Source organism: Trachypithecus francoisi, unplaced genomic scaffold, assembly GCF_009764315.1.
Source record: "Trachypithecus francoisi isolate TF-2019V2 unplaced genomic scaffold, Tfra_2.0 Lachesis_group2, whole genome shotgun sequence".
In the NCBI taxonomy this organism is placed as follows: domain Eukaryota; kingdom Metazoa; phylum Chordata; class Mammalia; order Primates; family Cercopithecidae; genus Trachypithecus; species Trachypithecus francoisi.
This window is the reverse complement of record NW_022681465.1, coordinates 65,634,060-65,653,582: the sequence shown is the minus strand read 5'-3', so window position 1 is coordinate 65,653,582 and position 19,523 is coordinate 65,634,060. Positions and strand designations below refer to the sequence as shown.

Here is a 19,523-nt window from a genome sequence, read left to right as displayed (position 1 = left end):
TTTTTTTTTTTGAGATAGAGTTTCATTCTTATTGCCTAGGCTGGAGCGCAGTGGTACAATCTCAGCTCGTTGCAACCTCTGCATATCTAGTGCAAGCAATTCTCCCTGCCTCAGCCTCATGAGTAGCTGGGATTACAGGCGCCCGCCACCACGCCCAGTTAATTTTTGTGTTTTTTAAGTAGAGATGGGGTTTTGCCATGTTGGCCGGGCTGGTCTTGAACTCTTGACCTCAGGTGATCCGTCTGCCTCAGCCTCCCAAAGTGCTGGGATTATAGGCGTGTGCCACTGCGCACAGCCATGTTATGACTTTTGATGAAATCCTGTTGGGAGCCAGCTGTTACTTTAGATAATATCTTAACATAATCTTTCTTTTCGGCAGTAAAATTATTCCTTTGCTGTACCACCTGGATCTTTAGATTTCCCAAGAGGCTAAAGCAAAGTTACAGCTTTTTACTTTAACACTTTTTTTTCAAAAAGTCTTATTGACTTTTATATTTTAATTGGACATAATGAGTTATAAATCTCAATAACTTTAAAGAAATATGGGTGTGTATATATGTATATATGTATTTTTTCTTTTAAGGCTAGTCAAGTGAAGAAGCAGTGGGAGTGGAGAAGGAACGAAGAAGTCGAACTGGCTGTGATCAATTATTTGTAAAAACCATTACACTCTGACCAGCCTATATTTTTAAATTATTACAAAGAAAGAGAAATGGAACTCCACTTCTTCATTTTCCCTATCTGAGCTCTGGTCTTGTTTTTGATTCAGTATTACCATCTATACCAGAGGAACTCATGAACCTGGCTTGTGAGGCCCTTCAGATTTTGATCTTAGTTCTGCTTCTTTTGTTCTTCTCCCCCACATAAATGGTCCATTTTATTTATATGGGTCTCGTGGCCCAGAGCATGACGTGGACTTCCTGCCTTCTCTCCTTTTCTGATGCGTGCTGGTGCCTCTTGTGGAGCAGCCCTCTTGTTTTCTTGTCCATCCCATCTGTTTGACGCCCCAGCATTACCTACTTTCGAGTGATTTTTTTTTCTTTTAAATTATGAAGCATATCATATATATGTTGTTCTCCTGTCTAGAACAGATATTCCTTGAGCACATGGACCCGCTGTTCTTTATCATCCCCATGCTTAGCACTCATCCGTTCCAGAAGTTTTGAAGAATTGCTTGCCCATGGAGCCTTGTGGGCGGAGTTTGTGGCACTAAAACAAATTCAGGGAAAGAGATATAATCTAACCTGACCAGTGTGGGAAGTTTTTCTGGCTTTAGTAGCATTTTCTTCTCTCCGCTAGTGAGGTACCTTACAGTTTCTCTTTTCAAAACATTGAATCCGCAGGTCACCTTCAAAACGCTGTATGTGTTCCTCCAGGATATAAAATTTGCTTTTGTGAAAGAGTCATTTTTCTTGAGATAAGAAATAGGGAAACAAAAATGTCCTGGGAATTGGTAGAAGAAGATGGGGGCAAACAGTGTGCTGACATTGATATTTTCTGCTTGGCTGCACAAATAACTCGGGAATGCAGGGTTGTCATACAGTTTCCCTTTATCAGACAATATAGAGAGTTTGCAGCTTTATTGGTTTTGGAACATCCGTTTAATCTTCTTTTTTTTTTTTTTTTTTTTTTTGAGGCGGAGTCTCACTCTGTCGCCCGGACTGGAGTGCAGTGGCCAGATCTCAGCTCACTGCAAGCTCCGCCTCCCGGGTTTACGCCATTCTCCTGCCTCAGCCTCCTGAGTAGCTGGGACTACAGGCGCCCGCCACCTCGCCCGGCTAGTTTTTTGTATTTTTAGTAGAGACGGGGTTTCACCGTGTTAGCCAGGATGGTCTCGATCTCCTGACCTCGTGATCCACCCGTCTCGGCCTCCCAAAGTGCTGGGATTACAGGCTTGAGCCACCGCGCCCGGCCCCGTTTAATCTTCTAACCGTGACAGCCTCTCAGAGCTTCAGTGCTCATGACATTAAAACCCACACATTTTCGGAGGCATCATTGTGCATGGTGTGGATTTTTCCCTCCAATAAAAATTATATTGTGTTTCTGACAGATGAATGATGGACCACTCTGCAAATGCAGCGCAAAGGCAAGACGCACAGGAATTAGGCACAGCATTTATCCTGGAGAAGAGGTAACTGGTTTGGGTTATTATGTTTGTAAATGCCGAGAAGCCAGAAGTAGACAGATGTTGCTGTTCTTTCCCCCATAAATGAAATAATACCATCAAAATTCTCTTCATATTCCCTGATAGTCTCTGTTACTGATAATTGCGGAGGAAAGCACTTGGGTTTTGGGGGTGGAGTGGGGAATGTTCTCGAGGAAACATTAACAAAAGTTTTAGTAGTTTTATATTTAAAATAGGCATGGTGTATTTGATAGGTGTTTCCCATTTTAAGTATTCTTCAACTGTACATGTTATAGTTTTATGTTTCATCGTAAGTGGCTATGAATGGCCCTGGAGAGACGCTCTTACTAAAGTGCTCTGAGGCGCATGTCTTCTCTCTCTGTTAGTCTGTCCCTTTCAATTATTGTCCCTCATTTGTTCCCTTTATCTTTTATTTTTATAAGCTATTTTTGTTAATCCCAGGCTCCTCACTTTATAATTCAGCTCATTATATTTAAACACAGTATACGTAAAACCTTAATTTCTATTTAAAGCTTGTTTGAGGGCTCAATAATAATGGGAATAAAGACTAGGAGATGGTGCCTGATAATTTGAAATACTTGCATCACTTCTGCTCATTTGTCTTTGAAAGTCGGCAAGTGTAGCGAGGAATTGTGGGACAGGGTGGCATCTTGTGAGTGTTTGTGCACATGCTTCAGGTTGGGAGCTCTGAGATGTTGATGAAGGATCAACACCTGTGACAGGAAAAGAGCAGAGGTGGGAACTATTCCCCTGTGATGTGGGCCTGATCAGGCCTGGCTTATCAGAATTTTTGTGTGTTGTGCTGGAATGGCCGTCATACCCCCATCTGTCTCAGTCCCCACAGCAAGGTGCCCCAGGAAGGGCACGACCCTGGGAGAGGGGGCTCTGCAGCTGAGGCTGACCCTGAAGGAGCCAATAGCTACAGGCTGTGTGCTGACTACACAGTGCACATTTGGACAGCAGGCTCTTCCTTGAAGGCAGACTAGATGGGCAGTGGTGCCAGCTAGGGACCTGTAGGCAGGAAAGGCAGGTGACAGTTTGGTCTCCTGGAAGAATGGTCTCATTTTGGGGACTCAGCATGGGTCATTGTATCTGGCTAGTTGGATGTTTGGCAGTGGAAGTTAGCTTAATTATATAGCTTAGCCTTGATAAGTGGGGTCCACGCTGTTGGGCTCATGTGAAGCCTCCTCTCTGCTGCTGTGGTCATTTCATTCATGTGCCCCTCCTGTTGCTCTGGGGTGGCCGAGGTCAGAGGGTGGCTGGCACCAACTGCCCCAGTCATTTTGTCTGCTTGGTACCTTGGTACCTCTTCCATGGTGGTGCTGTCTGACGGACCTCCATGTGTGAGATAGAGCTCGTCATGCTCCCTTCCATTTGTCCACCTGCAAGTCTCTGCCCCAAGACCTTCTCATCCGTCCTCTTTTCTTCTAGGCCCCTGACCAGCTGGCATGGCCACCACTTGCTTCTGCCCATGAGTCCATCTCTATAACTTCAGGCCACTTCTCTTTCCACACAAAGTGGATGACCAGGTACACTGCCTGAAACTCCGCCCACTGGGAGAGATTTCCCCACAGCGTTGTCTTTCAGAACCATCCCAGAGTGAGGCTGTAGTGCCATCTGTTTTTGGCTCACCCACTCTTGCCAACTGAGCCATTTGTAAACCAAGTTTGGGCTTTTTCCTCTGCTTTCATCCATACACCCTTAGTCATCAGCTGAGGGAGGGGAGCTGGTGCAACAGTGGTGGAGCCGTGGGGATCCGGGCCACCTGCCCAGGCAGCTTGTTTGTGCTCTTGGCTCCTGGGTATGCTTGACTCTGGCAGTACCACGCCTGCCTTTTGATGGATTGTTGCTGATGCCGTATTGCCTGGTGGGACTGACAGAATTTAGCCTATGATGGGTGATTCTGGCCACATGTGTATCTGGTATCTCTTGGCCAGGTCTTACATCTCTTATCAGGGCCAAGTAGCACATCTGGAATATTCTTTCAAAGGCACGTATGTCTTCACTGTAGATAGCAGGTCTTGCTCCAGAACATCAGGGACCAGCATTGTGATTCTCCCAATGTGGACTGCCACAGATTCCTTTTGGCATCTTTTCCCACCAACACTGTAGGATCTGCTGAAACATATGGCCCCAGTAGCAGGGCTGCTTATACTCTAGCCTGGAACAGCTGAGGCCCTTTCTCACATGGGCTGTCCTCAGCGGGGGCAGCTGTTTGTGCCGTTTGTGCCACTCTGTAAGTGGATTGAAGCAGTGTTTCTGCATGTGCATTCTCTTGCCTCCTGAGCCTGAAAAGGCCCACTAGGTGTTGTGCTTTCTTCATTGTAGGAGGTGGAAGATAAAATAATTGTCTTTTACTTTGGAGGGGATGTCTTGGCATTCCCCAGACCACTGGACTCCTAAAAATTGTGTGGCTGCGGCAGGCCCCTAAATCTTTGTAGGGTTGATCTCACATCCACTGTGGTGCATGCGTGCATGCCTGATCATCATAATGTCAGAGGTGTAATGGAGCAGTGTGAGCTTCTGCAGTATGCCTGGACGGTTGGGAACTCCTTGGTATTATGAGTGGGTGGGAGCATTAACATAGCCCTGGGGCAAAACTATAAATGTCTGTGAATCATTCTGATCCTCATTTCTGATTGGGATAGAAAATAACCCATTCACCTAATCAGTTGCCATATACTTTATATCTGCTCCAGCTAAACTACAACACCTGGCCTGGCAGCTACACTCAGAGCTCCTGCTTGGTTGAGTTTGTGGTAGTTTGCAGTCATCCTTCAGGACCTTCAGGGGCCAGACAGGTGAATTAATCAGAGATAGGACCGGTACCATCTCCCTTATATCCTTCAGATCCTTAAGGGTGGCACTAATCTCCTCTATCCTTCCAGTGCAATATTGGTTTTGATGTGGGTTGACGGGTGTTGTGTTAATTTAATTTCTGCTTGACTTTCCCATTAGGATAGCTCTTATTCCACATGTCGAGGACCCAGTGTTGAGTAGCACGTTGGGTCTGCCAGGAATGTCAATTCTAGTGGTACATTCAAGGACTAGGGAAAGGACCACTGGGTAGATCTGTGATTCAGTAGGCCCACTGTAAGTCAGACCTTGACCAAGATCCATTTGTTACCTTGGCCTCTTATTCTCTACTCTAACTGGGGTACCATAGTGATGTATCCAGTCTCCAAGTATCAATGATGATTCAGATACTGCATCTAACATGGCTTGAACTGTCTGCTATTCTTCTTTTCCCAGTGTACAGCTCCCCAGGTAAATGGCCATAAGCCCCTTTGGGGAATGACAGGGTTGTCAAGGCTGTTTTTGCTTGTTATTTTGTTACAGGGTCCTTCCTCCTGGGATCTGACCACCTCTTTAGTCGGTGGATTTCAGTCCAAAAAACGTGATCAGGTCTGGAACTGGGCAAGGAATAGTGTGACTGTTTATTGGAATGACCTGCCTTCAGTCTCTTGGTTATCCATTCTTGATTTCTCATGTTTGTACAAACTAAGTAGTACTCGTATTGGTTACCCACTTGTTTTGTACCCAAGGACACCATGTTCTATTAACTATTTCCGTGACCTTTGTGGGTCAGACCCCCGTGGCTGCCACTGTGGCCTGGCTTCCAGCACTTAGCCCTATCACCTGGCATCTCTTACTTCAGGATTCTGTCATCCCTGTTACTGCTGGCGAGCTCTGCTCTCTGACCACTTTTGTGGTCAGCCCTGGCCTGCAGAGGAGGTTGGCACTGATCTTCCTCATGATGTTTGTGCTCCTATCACCTGCACATTCGTTTTGGTGTGTCCTCTGGGGCTTCCCATGCAACACAATTATTTGGCATATTTTCCAGCCATAGATACTGTATCCATTCTAACTTCCTTGAGTCCTTGAATTCCTTCCTCCAGTGTCTACCCCGGCAATTCTGGTATTTCAGCTTTGCTCAGTGTGAGTCGTTGCTTCTTCATGCTTTTAGGAGCCATGCTAGTAGGGAGTTCTCAACATACCCTGGTGTTGTTGTATCCTGAGTGCTCCCAAGTCAATATACTCTTCTCTAAACGATTTTATGTTCTGGCCCTGTTGATCAAGCGCTCTCATCATCATGTCCTCTGCAGACTTCTCTGGCTGTTGCTACATGCTAGTTAGTTCCTGGAATTCTTTTGAAATATAATCTGTTGCCTTCCAGCACCTCCCCGTTTGGGGCCCTGAAATGACCCCAATTATAGGTATTGGCCTGGAGTGTGTGAGGGGGCATAGTGTTGTCTTGTAGGTTCTTCCATTGTCTTCTGGCACAATTGAGCAGTTGCTCTTAATTGGGAGGGATGTGCCATCTTTGCAGTCAGACGGTTTAGAGGAATCTGGGGAGTCAAAACCTAAATGTCCCCATTTCAGGTTTCCTGGGCCCTGACCGTGGCTAATTGCCTTTGAGGTTCGGCCACTCTCACAGGTAAGCCTTAGGCTTGGTCCTTGCTGTGACCTCTCACCGTAGGTAGTGAGAGTTTCTTCTGGCTTTCACATCTGGTTTCCAATAGTCTTTTCTCCTCCTCTGCTGTTATACTTCTATAATGCAGTGGTTCTCTAAGTGAAGGCTTCCAGCTGAGACTCATACAGCTTCACCTGGGAACTTGTTAGAAAGGCAGATTCTCAGCTCATCCCAGCCACTGAATCAGAAACTGGGAGTGGGAAACAAGCACCCGGAGATTTAACCAGCCCTCCAGGTGATTTCTGGGCAGACTAAGGTTTGGGGACTATGGTAGAGCATCAGTGGTGCTTAGTGACAGCCATCCGTCCCTGAAGGATCATAACCATTGTTCTTATAGCTACCATTTTCTCCACAGTCTTAAACACCTGGGTGTTTGGCCTGCTTCCAGTGTACAGCTTCTAATTCACCATCTTTAAAGTTTAGTTGCCTTGCCATCTGGTGCCAGGGGTTGTCTGTGTTCCACTTACCACCAGTGATGGCATCTTCATTGCTTGTTGGGAGGTGATTGAGCTCCAAAACACCATCTTATTTGCTGTTTTCTTGGGTCACTCCTAGTACCAACAGCTGCATCTTGGGTTCTCTAGAAGCAGATGCTAAGATGGAGTTTTGGGTGCATGAGATTTATTAGGCATCAACGAAAGGTGGAAGCAGGATTGGACAGAAGGATTGGCTGAACTGAAAGCTGCATTTAGCCTGGGAGTGATCTGTGGAATGCATATTTTCCGTTTGAGTTGGGCTGAAATGGCTGGGCCTTTATACCTCTGCCTTGCTCAGTATCTGATGTTGGGCCATACCTGAGGTCACAGGAGGGAGATCTGCAGTGGAGGGAGATCTGCAGTGGAGAGAGATCCTGAAGAAGCTTATAGCTGTAAGCTCCCTGCTATCTGTGCCCTCCACAGCCAGGCAGCAAGTCTTTCCTTGAACATGGGTCTGTGCAGCACATCCCCATGTCTATCACAGGTACACCCAATCATGCCATCATAGCTGATGCTGTCACAGCACACTTCTTTTGCTGGCTTTGTTTGCCTTTTCCCGTTTTTTTTTTTGATACGGAGTTTTGTTCTTGTTGCCTAGGCAGGAGTGAAATGGCTTGATCTCAGCTCACGGCAACCTCCACCTCCCGGGTTCAAGTGATTCTCCTGCCTCAGCCTCCCAAGTAACTGGGATTGCAGGCATGCGTCACCACGCCTGGCTAATTTTGTATTTTCAGTAGAGACAGGGTTTCTCCATGTTAGTCAGGCTGGTCTTGAACTCCCGACCTCAGGCAATCTGCCCACCTTGGCCTCCCAAAGTGCTGGCATGAGCCACTGTGCCTGGCCAGCTTTTTCCTGTCTTAAGATCCATACATATTCTCTTCCACCACCTCTCATGCTTTCTTCATTTCTGACCTTTTTGATTTTTACCCAGCATATTTATTCCTTCCAGCTTTTAAAATTTCCTATTAACTCTCGCTGCTGTTAGTTCTCAGATTAATTTCCCCACTTTTTTTTTTTCAGTTTATTCATAAGTATAACCAAAGGTCAGTTATTATGTTATTTTATAAGTAAAAGGAAGATGGTCATAGGATTCTAGATCTAGAAAGATCCTTAAATCTTATGGTCTGAACCCCCTCTGGAGTATGTTGTAAGTGGCATATTGTGGCTATAAGATTAAGAGTAGCCATAACTTCATTCAGGTGTCTCACAGGGCCGATACTCCATGTCAGCAGTGTTGTCCGTGTCAGCCTGTGCCAGCAGTCTACAACCTAGCCTGGAGATTTCCAGGAGACAAGGCCACCTCGGCACAGATAGAGCTTTCATAAGTCTTAAAGTTTCCCCTTACAAGAATAGTTTAAACTCCTTTTAGAAAAGAGACATCTGGTAACTGATCTGGACTGAATACAGGTGTAAGTAAAGGAGAAGGATCCTCCAAACTTGAGGATGGTCTCTGGATGAAGACCCTCCTGTTGACTTGGTCATCTGACTCCCTGGCTATATCTGGCCTGCATCTGCTGTCCATCTTGTAAGAGAATAAGCAGAACAAACTGCTTGAGCATCGGTTGGTAACTAAGACTTATCTTTGAGGAGAATCAGATGGAAAGGGAGAAGTCCCTCCTGAAAGAGCTGGTTAATTAGGTCCATTGGAAACACCCCACCCACCAACACGACAGTTGGGGATGGTGATGGCATTTGCCTAAGCAGGTGAGTAGTGGCACTCATTTCTCTGAGAGAATCATGAGAGTTAGCTCTGATCCAGCTATCGGGTGAGCCCTATGGACTATTCCACATCAGGTCTGGCAGTTTTTGTTCTGCTTTCTGGCCAATTGCTACCTACTGTGTGTACTTTTTACCTCTGTTATGGAAATTGCCACCAGGCAAAACCTGCCAAAATTATTCTTTTTTTTTTTTTTTTTTTTTTTTGAGACGGAGTCTTGCTCTGCCACCCAGGCTGGAGTGCAGTGGCCGGATCTCAGCTCACTGCAAGCTCCGCCTCCCGGGTTTATGCCATTCCCCTGCCTCAGCCTCCCGAGTAGCTGGGACTACAGGCGCCCGCCTCGTCGCCCGGCTAGTTTTTTGTATTTTTAAGTAGAGACAGGGTTTCACCGTATTAGCCAGGATGGTCTCGATCTCCTGACCTCGTGATCCGCCCGTCTCGGCCTCCCAAAGTGCTGGGATTACAGGCTTGAGCCACCGCGCCCGGCCCAAAATTATTCTTAAGATTCTTCCAGGCCCCTAGTAAGCGGGGACAGGCTCCCAAGTGGAGGAGGACAGTCTGGATGCCGGGGACACCCTTGGCTTCATGAGCTGACTGCCAGTTGTGACACCCTAGGCCAGGAAGTCGTAGGTCGGGTTTATCTGCAGAAAGCCTCTCTGTTGTTGTCTGCCAGTGGGGGATTTAGAAGATGATCCCCTGCAAATCTGTACAATCACTGAAGGACACGTTATACCCTCTGCACTCCTGATGGGACTGCGCAGCTTCTCCAGGGATGTGCTCCATCCTCAGATGCCTGCTGGGTGCTGTGTACTCCAGTCAGACAGCCTCAGCTCAGAGTCGCATCACTTGGCCTGTCTGATCCATAGGCCTTCAAGCTGTGGAATGATGATCCTGAGTTTGCGGGGTAACCATTGGTTGCATTACAGGCATTACCAGTCACCACCTGGGTCATGATTAGGACAGTGGCTGTTACCTCCACAGCCTGCTCAGATGAGGAGGCATGCCCCAGACACCGTAAAAGTCTGCAAAGAGGTTTACCCTTTGTCAAGGACAGAAATTCAGAGCCTCCTTGAAGACCTGATGCAGGGACTCAGTGAGAAAGTTGTCACTGGCTGTACTGTGTGTATCACACGGGAAGTGGTCTGTAACTCACAGACTGAAAAATATAACGGTAGCTATCTCCAAAGATGGTAAGGTCTCTCATGACTTCAACACCCAGTCAAGGTTATCCAGGAAGCACAACTTGATGGGGCTGTGGGCATAGAGCGGGCGGCCATAAGCTGTCCCTGTCCTGTGCTGCAGTGACTGTTCATGACTTGGAGAATAGCACACCTCAGCATGAATCTCTCCACCAAGGGCTGAAAATGGCTGGTGTAAAGTTCAGGAAGGAACATTTAAGCATGTTTCAGTGGGTTTATGCAGCTGCCACCTCCATGGGACTGGGGCACCGCTGGGAGAGCCCTGTATAGGCCACCTTGCAGCCAAATGTTTATGATTTTCTTTTTGTTTTTGTTTTGAGACAAGGTCTCCCTCTGTCACCCAGGCTGGAATGCAGTTGTGCAATCTTGGCTCACTGCAACTTCCGCTTCCTGAGCTCAAGTGATCTCCTGCCTCAACTTCCTAAGTAGCTGGGACCACAGGCATGCACCACCACACCAGGCTAATTTTTGTGAAGACAGGGTTTTGCCATGTTGCCCAGGCTGGTCTTGAACTCCTGAGCTTAAGCAGACCTCCTACCTTGGCCTCCCAAAGTGCTGTGATTACAGGCATGAACCACTGTGCCTGGCCCTACTTTACAGTTGTTTTTAAGGGGAGCCCCATCACAGGCCAAACGAGCTCTCTTGGCCTCTGAAGTTAATCAAGCTCTATGGGCCTTTGCCATGCTGGAAAATGCCAAGACATAACCACCCAACCAAGTGTTCCCAGCTGCAGCTCACACCTCTCCCAGCCCCAGCTTGGCATCCTCTAGCCAGAGGTCTGACAGCTGGCATCGCTCTCCTTGGGCTTCCCAGGCCCATCACCCACAGGACGAGATGCAGTCCAGCAGTCTGCAGCAAGGTCAGAGCTACTTCTACTGGCAGCTGCAATAAAGGGGAGTCCCAAATGGGCCCATCTCAGGCAAGCCTCATGAGTTCCTTCAGACTCTCCTTACAACTGACGTGGCCTACTCGCCTCGTCAGGTGGAAGAATACCAGGTCTTCATCAAGGACAGGCCACCTATGTGTACTCGTGGTCCAGTGGGTGTCCCCCGGCACCCTCATGGATGGTAACTGCTCATTTGCCAAGTTCACGGTATTTTGGAGGCCCCAAAACCCTCAGACATTTATGGCCTTATTGGACATCCCTGCTTCACCAGCACCTGAGGAAGTGGCTGAGAGCTGGAGACTGGCCAGCCCTTTTTTATTGGTCTAGGTATGACAAAGCCAGTACTGTTCTTTCCTACCAGTCTGTGAAGGAACAGACATAAAATCTCTTTTGTTAGATGTGAATCTAGGAAATACAATATATTTTTAAGTAAAAATACTCTGTTTTACTTGTAAACTGATTTTCGTTTTTTTCCCCTCAGGCTATCAAGCCCTGTCGTCCTATGACCAACAATGCTGGCAGACTTTTCCACTACCGGATCACAGTCTCCCCGCCTACGAACTTTTTAGTAAGTTTCTAAAGAATCACATGCATATCATTTAAAATGTAAATAGAGTAAAATGTGAATAGGCTAAAGTTATTCCGTTCTTAAATGTTCTTACTTTGAAATATATTTTATTTTTATGTTGAGAAATTGATCTTTATCACGATGATGTTTCTGTCAGCTTCCTCTTCACTATACTACTATATCTTTTTTTCATTAAATATTGTTGGCATCACTTAATAGCCAAATTCATAGTAGCCAACAATGTTGGAGCTATGGAGTGGGAAGAAAATATAGAATGCTTCGACATCTCTTAAAAATTAGTGAACAGCGGCCAGGCCTAGCGGCTCATGCCTGTAATCCCAGCACTTTGGGAGGCTGAGGTGGGTGGATCACAAGGTCAGGAGATCGAGACCATCCTGGCTAACACGGTGAAATCTCGTCTCTGCTAAAAATATAAAAAATTAGCCAGGCGTGCTGGCGGGCACCATGGTGAAACCCCGTCTCCACTAAAAATACAAAAAATTAGCTGGGCATGGTGGTGGGCACCTGTAGTCCCAGTTACTTGGGAGGCTGAGGTAGGAGAATGGTGTGAACCCAGGAAGCAGAGCTTGCAGTGAGCCGAGATCGCGCCCCTGCACTCCAGCCTGTGCAACAACAACAACAACAACAAAGTTTTTGAAGAAACGTCAAACTGTTTCCAAAGTGGCTATACCATTTTTGCTCATTATTTTTTTCTTTTTTCAGAGGTGAGATCTCACTTTATTGCCCAGGCTGAATTTGAACTCCGGCCTTAAGTGATCCTCTTGCCTCAGCCTCCCAAATAGCTGGGATTACAGGCATGTGCCACTGTGCCTGGCTCTCTTTTATTTAATTTAGACCATCTTTGTTAAGGTTTTCAAATATAAATTAACAATAATATTGGCAAAACAAATAATATATATTTCGATATTCTTTTGTTTCCCCTTATTCCAAGTTGTTCTTAGTAGATAATGTTTAAAAGGATGAAATCTAGTATCTGTGTTAGAAATACGTCTTATAGGCCACCAGTCTTAATAATTACAGCCATATTTAGCATTTAAGGTTAAAAATGGCTGGGCCTGGTGGCTGATGCTTGTAATCCCAGCACTTTGGGAGGCTGAGGCAGGCAGATCACTTGAAATCAGGAGTTCGAGACCAGCCTAGTAGAGATGGTGAAAACCCCATTACTAAATACAAAAACTAGCCTGGCATAGTGGCGCATGCCTGTAATCCCAGCTGCTCAGGAGGCTGAGACATGATAATTGCTGGAACCTGGGAGGTGGAGTTTGTAGTGAGCCAAGATCATGCCCCTGCACTTCAGCCTGGGCAACAGAGTGAGACTTCATCTCAAAAACACACACACACACAGACACATACACGCACACACACACACACGCGCACACACACAATGTTGGGTTATAAGAATGGCATAAGAAATAGAGTCCCTCATGCTTAGATTGATATATGTATTATTTAGTTACAAATCTAATTTTCTGGGAATTAAGGCCTTTGAACTTGTATGGGAATTGATTTTTTGCAGTGTTTTGTTGGTTGACTTCTTGGAGAGGCTGGGAGTAGAGCTATGAGGGGTTGACCTTCTGGCACCCAGAGGCCTTTCAGAGACTTCTAGGCTGTTGCTAGTCTCCACTCTATGATGCTGAGTCTTTTTCCACTTTGCATTTGAGTTAGCTGTATTATTTACCTTGCTCCTGTTAGGACTTCTGTTAGTTCAGAAATATAGTTCATTAAGAACAAAACTGGTAGTATTGTGAGATTAAATAAAATAAGTTCCTAGAAAATGAAGCTTAGTGTAGCCTTTTATTTATTTATGGCACCCATAATATTACTTCATTAATTGTCTAAGTACATAAATATTATACTTACTATCTGAAGCCAGAGAATTTCATGTAAAATTAAACTTTGTATAAAGTTCTCCCTGGTGTCTGAAAGGAAGTCCTTATGTTCTATTGGTTACTTTGAGTCCTGATGGATTTCTGCACATGCAAACTGTGTCATTTATTTAATTTGGGGTTCATGTTTCTGTTTGCTTTTAGACTGACAGGCCAACTGTCATAGAATACGATGATCACGAGTATATCTTTGAAGGATTTTCTATGTTTGCACATGCCCCCCTGACCAATGTAAGTATGTGCTAGTTGGCTGCTTTTCTCTTTCCTTGTACCTCCTTCATCCCTTCTTTCCAAAAGTCAAAACATTTCCTGTCATCTGCCTCCTAAGAAACGTTTCCTCTGCGTCCCTCTGTAACGTGAATGAGCTGCAGGAAGTCTGCAGTAGTGCGTCAGGTGGCAGTGTGACGTCTGTGTTAAAGAGTCACAGGTTCGGTCTGCATTAAATGCTGTAAGTAAACATGTGTCAGTAACATTTTGAGAGTGTGAAAGCTTGGAAAAGGAGGATAAACTGTGTAGTAATGTGTTAAAGCTATTTTGGGTTGGTTGTCCTTCAAAAGAAAGTTGGAAAGTTTTAAGGAGAAGCCATTGTTTAGTCTCTGAGCAAAAGAAACAGAGCTTATTCAGGACGTTTGGAGCCTGAATTCATGAAGTACATTTTCTGCTTTTGAATCCCAGGAATGTGTCTTCAAGAGACTTTGACATATGGATTCATGATATTTTTATACAGGTATTAAGTCTGCTTTGTTGGTAATTGGTTCAAATGGAAGTTCCTGATCCGTGAGTCAGAATCTTTCCATCTCCATGCTGGCAGTCCCAGGAATTGTCTGTCTTACTCCAGTTGGATGTAGAGTGAATTGGCTGGCAGTGGCACAGGAAGTGATGTGTGGCAGTGTACTTGACCCAGTACAGATGCTGTTGTAGAAGTTATTGAATTGTAGCTATTATATATCCACATCAAATGGAATGTTGTTTAACCTTTTCTGGTTTGGTTACATGAAATTACATCTGCAATTTGAAAAATTATTTTAGTACTGTTTACTTCACAGATGAAATTCAGTTCCATTGGAGAGTACAGTTAAGACTCAGATTTTTGCCTTACCTTAGCCCTTTTTTGTCATTTTTTTCATATAAGTAGATATGATTACATAGCAGTGATGCTAATTTAAGACAAATTGTTTTCCTAATGAGATTTTCTTTATTTCACAGTATTTTTTATCCTAGAGAATTTTCTTTGAGAAGATGATTACATTGTAAATGTAAAAATAAAATCATTTGATAATATATATTATGTTTTTCTTCAAGGGGGACCATCTGTTGTTCACTAATGTAGAAAAGCAATAATATGGGCCAGGCGCGGTGGCTCACGCCTGTAATCCCAGCACTTTGGGAGGTCGAGGTAGGTGGATCACTTGAGGTCAGGAGTTCGAGACCAGCTTGGCCAACATGGTGAAACCCCATGTGTTTACTAAAAATCCAAAATTACCTAGGGGTGGTGGTGTGCGTCTGTAAACCCAGCTACTCGAGAGGTTGAAGCATGAGAATCACTTGAACCTGGGAGACAAAAGTTTCAGTGAGCCAAGATCGTGCTGCTGCACTCCAGCCTGCGCAGAAGAGTGAAACTGTGTCTCAAATAAATAAAGAAATATAGAAAAGCAATAATATTAGGCCATTCTTAAGTAATCTTTATGGAAAGGTACTAAGAGGTTTCTGAATTTTCATGATTTCTTTGCTTTTTTTTTTTTTTAAGTGTCACAAACTTTCAAACCCTTTGTTACACCAAATCTCATAGCCTTAGAGTTGATTACCCTCCACCCCCCACCATCTACTGCCTGTCTCTTTTTCCCCCACAAAGGGCTTATAAATACACAGAATTTAGTTAGCATGAAAATACTTAAAACTATTCTTCATCTTATTTCTTGATTCCCTAGAATTAATAGAGATCTTATTTTGACTTTTAGGATCACCTTAAACAACGAAGGATAGCAGTGTGGCTTTAGAGAGACCAGGGTTTAAAATTAGTGATAGCTCTGTGATTTGACATTTCAATCTGTATAAGCTTTGGCTTTCTCATCTGTAAGATGAGGGTATTAGTTGGAGCAATCTCATTGGCTTTTGTGAAAAATAAATAAGATGGCACATAAAAAGTGTTTATCATGGTGTTTGGCACATAATAAATACTGGCACCTCTCTCTTTGGAAAGGATTTCAGACAGAGCTGGGTTTGAATCTTCTAATCCTTTTTTTTTTTTTTTTTTTTTTTTTTTACCTTGGACAAGTGAATTCTTTGAACTTCATTAATGATAGCAATGCTTGGGGTTTTAGTGAGAATCAGACATAATTTTCTAAAAATATGGACTTAAAAAAACAAAACAATAATTTTAGGTTTATAGCAAAAGTGAATAGAAAACATCATTTTTAAAAACGTCCCCCAGCACAAGGTTTGACCTGAGAGGCCACTGATGCTAAATTAGTCACAGTCATTACTGTTATTATAAAACAAAAGGACAGAAAAAATTTCTGGCTTCAGCATATATATATATATATTATATATATATATATTTATTTATTTATTTTTTGAGACGGAATCTCGCTCTGTCGCCCAGGCTGGAGTGCAGTGGCCGGATCTCAGCTCACTGCAAGCTCCGCCTTCCAGGTTCGCACCATTCTCCTGCCTCAGCCTCCCGAGTAGCTGGGACTACAGGCACCCGCCACCACCCCCGGCTAATTTTTTGTATTTTTTTTTAGTAGAGACGGGGTTTCACCATGTTAGCCAGGATGGTCTCGATCTCCTGACCTCGTGATCTGCCTGTCTCGGCCTCCCAAAGTGCTAGGATTACAGGCTTGAGCCACCGCACCTGGCTGTTCAGCATATATTTTATGTAAATGTTCAAGTTCTCGATGAGAACTTTATTCTGTGACAAACCCCATCATTTATGTCAGAGATGTTGATAAAAATAAATTGAGTTTTAAGCTGAGTGTTGTACAGTTCATAGGAATTAGATCCATCAAAGGCTTCTTGAATTTGAAATAGCCTCCTAAGGAAAAAAATTGTTAAACTGCTTTACCAGTCTGATTCCTTTTCTTGCTAGAGAGAGAATGTCAGCAAGAATGTCATGCAAATGATGGTAATGATAGAATCTCCACCACATCTAGTTCTACAAGTTCTCTTAAGGTCTTGAAGTGGATTGAAAGCCTTGTTGGCTGAGTATAAAGCGTTCTGGGAGAATTTTACCTTTTTATGGAGCACATTTGTTATAATACCTGATGTTAAGAGCTTTGACAACTTATCTGAAGTTTTAAAGATATGTGTATTTGCCAGGTACAGTGGCTCACACCTGTAATCCTGGCACTTTGGGAGGCTAAGGCAAGCGAATCGCTTGAGGCCAGGAGTTCAAAATGGCCTGAGTCCCAGCTATTGTGGAAGCTGATGTGGGAGGATCACTTGAGCCCAGCAGTTTGAAGCTGCAGTGAGCTGATTGCCTCACTGAACTCCAGCTTGGGTGACAGAGCTAGACCCCATCTCTTAAAAAAAAAAAAAAAAAAAAAAGGAAAAAGGGCCAGGTGCAGTGGCTCATGCCTGTAATCCCAGCACTTTGGGAGGCCGAGGTGGGCAGATCACCTGAAGTCAGGAGTTTGAGACCAACCTGGCCAACATGGTGAAACCCCGTCTCTAGCAAAAATACACAAATTAGCTGGGCGTTGTCGCGGGCATCTGTAATCCCAACTACTCGGGAGGCTGAGGCAGGAGAATCTCTTGAACCCAGGAGGCGGAATTTGCAGTGAGCCGAGATCCCGCCACTGCACTCCAGCCTAGGTGACAAGAACGAAACTCCGTCTCAAAAAAAGAAAAAGAAAAAAAATGTAAGATATATGTATGAGTTATATAGTATTTTGTCATATTCCCAAAAGCACAGGAAAACCCCTGGATCATTTCCTTCCCACTGTAGTTGGCTTCCCATTTGGAGTGGACTTGCTGACCCCTGGATTTGGTCAATCAGTATGTGGAAATAGTAGAGTTAGAAGATGGAGGTTTGGAGAGTTTTTTAGTTTTTTGGGTTTTTTGCTAGGGTAAGTAGGAGTATAAGTCAGTATAGGATAGTCTTTACTTTTAAATATTCAAACATGATAGTAGTCATTTATATTATTTGATGGCATTTGCTGGGAGGTTTTTTGGTGATCTTTGAAGTTACAGTTTTTTGGTTGACCATTGTGTAGCAAAATAACAAGCTCTCCTTGACACTTAGAGAGATCATAGTTTGAATAGATGAGGAGATCCTGCCTTTCCAAATTTGTGTGTCTGAGAATGGCTCTGGTGGTATAGATGGAAGCCCAAAAGAAAATAAAGTATATACAAAGAAAAGAGGTCAGAGAAGGAATTCCAAGAAGTGATTTAACTTAAAATGAAATAGGAAAAGGACTGTACATGCATAAATCATCAAGCAGAGTGCTTTTTCCTATGATAGCAAGGAGGAAAGTTTGCACATTTGCTTCTGCCTACCTCTTGAGAATTCCCAAGAGCTCCCGTTGTTTTCTCTCCTGTATACTCTCTGAGTAATTCAGTTCCACCCATGCATATTCTGATCCCCACCAGATCAGTATTTATAGCTGTGACATGTACCTCTGTATTAATACTCCACTTTCACATTTTAGATTGCCTTTTGAAATGAACCTCCTTGATGTTTCCTCAGATACTTTACCCTCAACCTGTGTGAATCTAGACTCGTCATCTTCCCTGCATATTGAATTTGAGGTACTCAGGGGACACCCTCCTGAATTAAGTGACCTAGTTGTTCACTTAAGCCAGAAACCCAGAAATGATCCTCAGTTCTTTCTTCACTCTTCCTTCCACATCAGAATGATCACTGTATATTTCAGTAATATCTCCTGTGTTTAAAATTTTTCTCTTCCTTTCCTGTCTTCCCTTCATTTGGCTCCTGGACTATTGCATTAGACTTCAGTCTGGTCTTCTTTGTTCCCTTACAAGCCATTCCAACACTGTTTCCACAGTGTCTCTTCTGAAATGTAGATGATGATAATCTCTAACTTCAAGTACTTGAATGATTTCTTCTTGCCATATATCCATAAGCCCTGACCTTAACATGGTTTGTAAAGGCTGCGTAATAGAGTTCGTATTTTCCTCTCTAGATCACCTGGCATCTCTCTCTCCATGTACTTCTGTCTGAACCATGAAATTACTACTTCTTTCCTCAGCTCCCTTTCCTCCATTTTGCTAGAAACTAAACAGCTGCTCTGCCTCAACTTTTTCTGGATGGCCTGGAAAATTCCTCCCCTCCTCATCTTTTTTTTTTTTTTTTTTTGTGATGGAGTTTCGCTCTTTTGCCCAGTCTGGAGTGAAGTGGCACGATCTTGGTTCACTGCAACCTCCGCCTCCTGGGTTCAAGCGATTCTTCTGCCTCAGCCTCCCGAGTAGCTGAGATTATAGATGCCCGCCACCATGCCCAGCTAAATTTTGTATTTTTAGTAGAGACGGGGTTTCACCATGTTGGCCGGGCTGTTCTTGAACTCCTGAACTCATTTGATCAACCCTGCTCAGCCTCCCAAAGTGCTAGGATTATAGGCATAAGCCACCATACCCGGCCCCTCCCCATCTTTGAAGACAACTCATATGTTACCTCCTCTTTGGTTCTTTTGCGCTTTATACTTTTTTTGGTTGCTTGTTTGTTTTTTAATTGAACTTAGAAGTTACATTGCATTGTATTCTGTTTGTATTTGCTTACATGCCTTTCTTCTTACACATCTTTACCTCTTAAGATAGGACCCGTAGCTTATTTTAGAGTACCTGTGAATCTAATGTAGTTGTTAGCAAAGAATAGGTATTTTAAAAATATGTTGAATCATGCAAAATTTTGTAACTCTTAAATATTTTTAAATGATTTTAAGAACAAAGTAGAACTTAAAAATGATAATGGCTATCATGAGTTTCACTCGAATTAACCACTGTTCTTTAGAATAAAAAGGAAAAGCCCCCAATAACTAAACTTTGTATCTCAGAAAAAGATTGCCAGTAGATGGCATTATAAGACTATTTTTCTGTTTTTCTTACCATCCCTTTCACTGACAGAATTAAAGTTTGTTTCTTTCTGATTGCTATGGTTTATGAAAATGATTACATCTATATAAAATCATCTTA

General features: G+C 43.9%; 1 protein-coding gene across 6 annotated transcripts in view; it reads left to right on the top strand.

Annotated features, from left to right (window-relative positions):
* Positions 1–19,523, top strand: part of DROSHA (drosha ribonuclease III) — a 139,993-nt gene that overhangs the window by 27,594 nt on the left and 92,876 nt on the right. For all 6 annotated transcript variants that reach the window (XR_004429776.1, XM_033179268.1, XM_033179273.1 and 3 more), the window contains 3 exons: positions 2,051–2,131; positions 11,380–11,466; positions 13,518–13,604. Coding sequence is in view for 5 of the 6 variants with exons in the window: in XM_033179268.1 (XP_033035159.1) it covers positions 2,051–2,131; positions 11,380–11,466; positions 13,518–13,604 (255 nt within the window). In the remaining variant the exon portion in view is untranslated. The remainder of the gene's footprint in view (positions 1–2,050; positions 2,132–11,379; positions 11,467–13,517; positions 13,605–19,523) is intronic.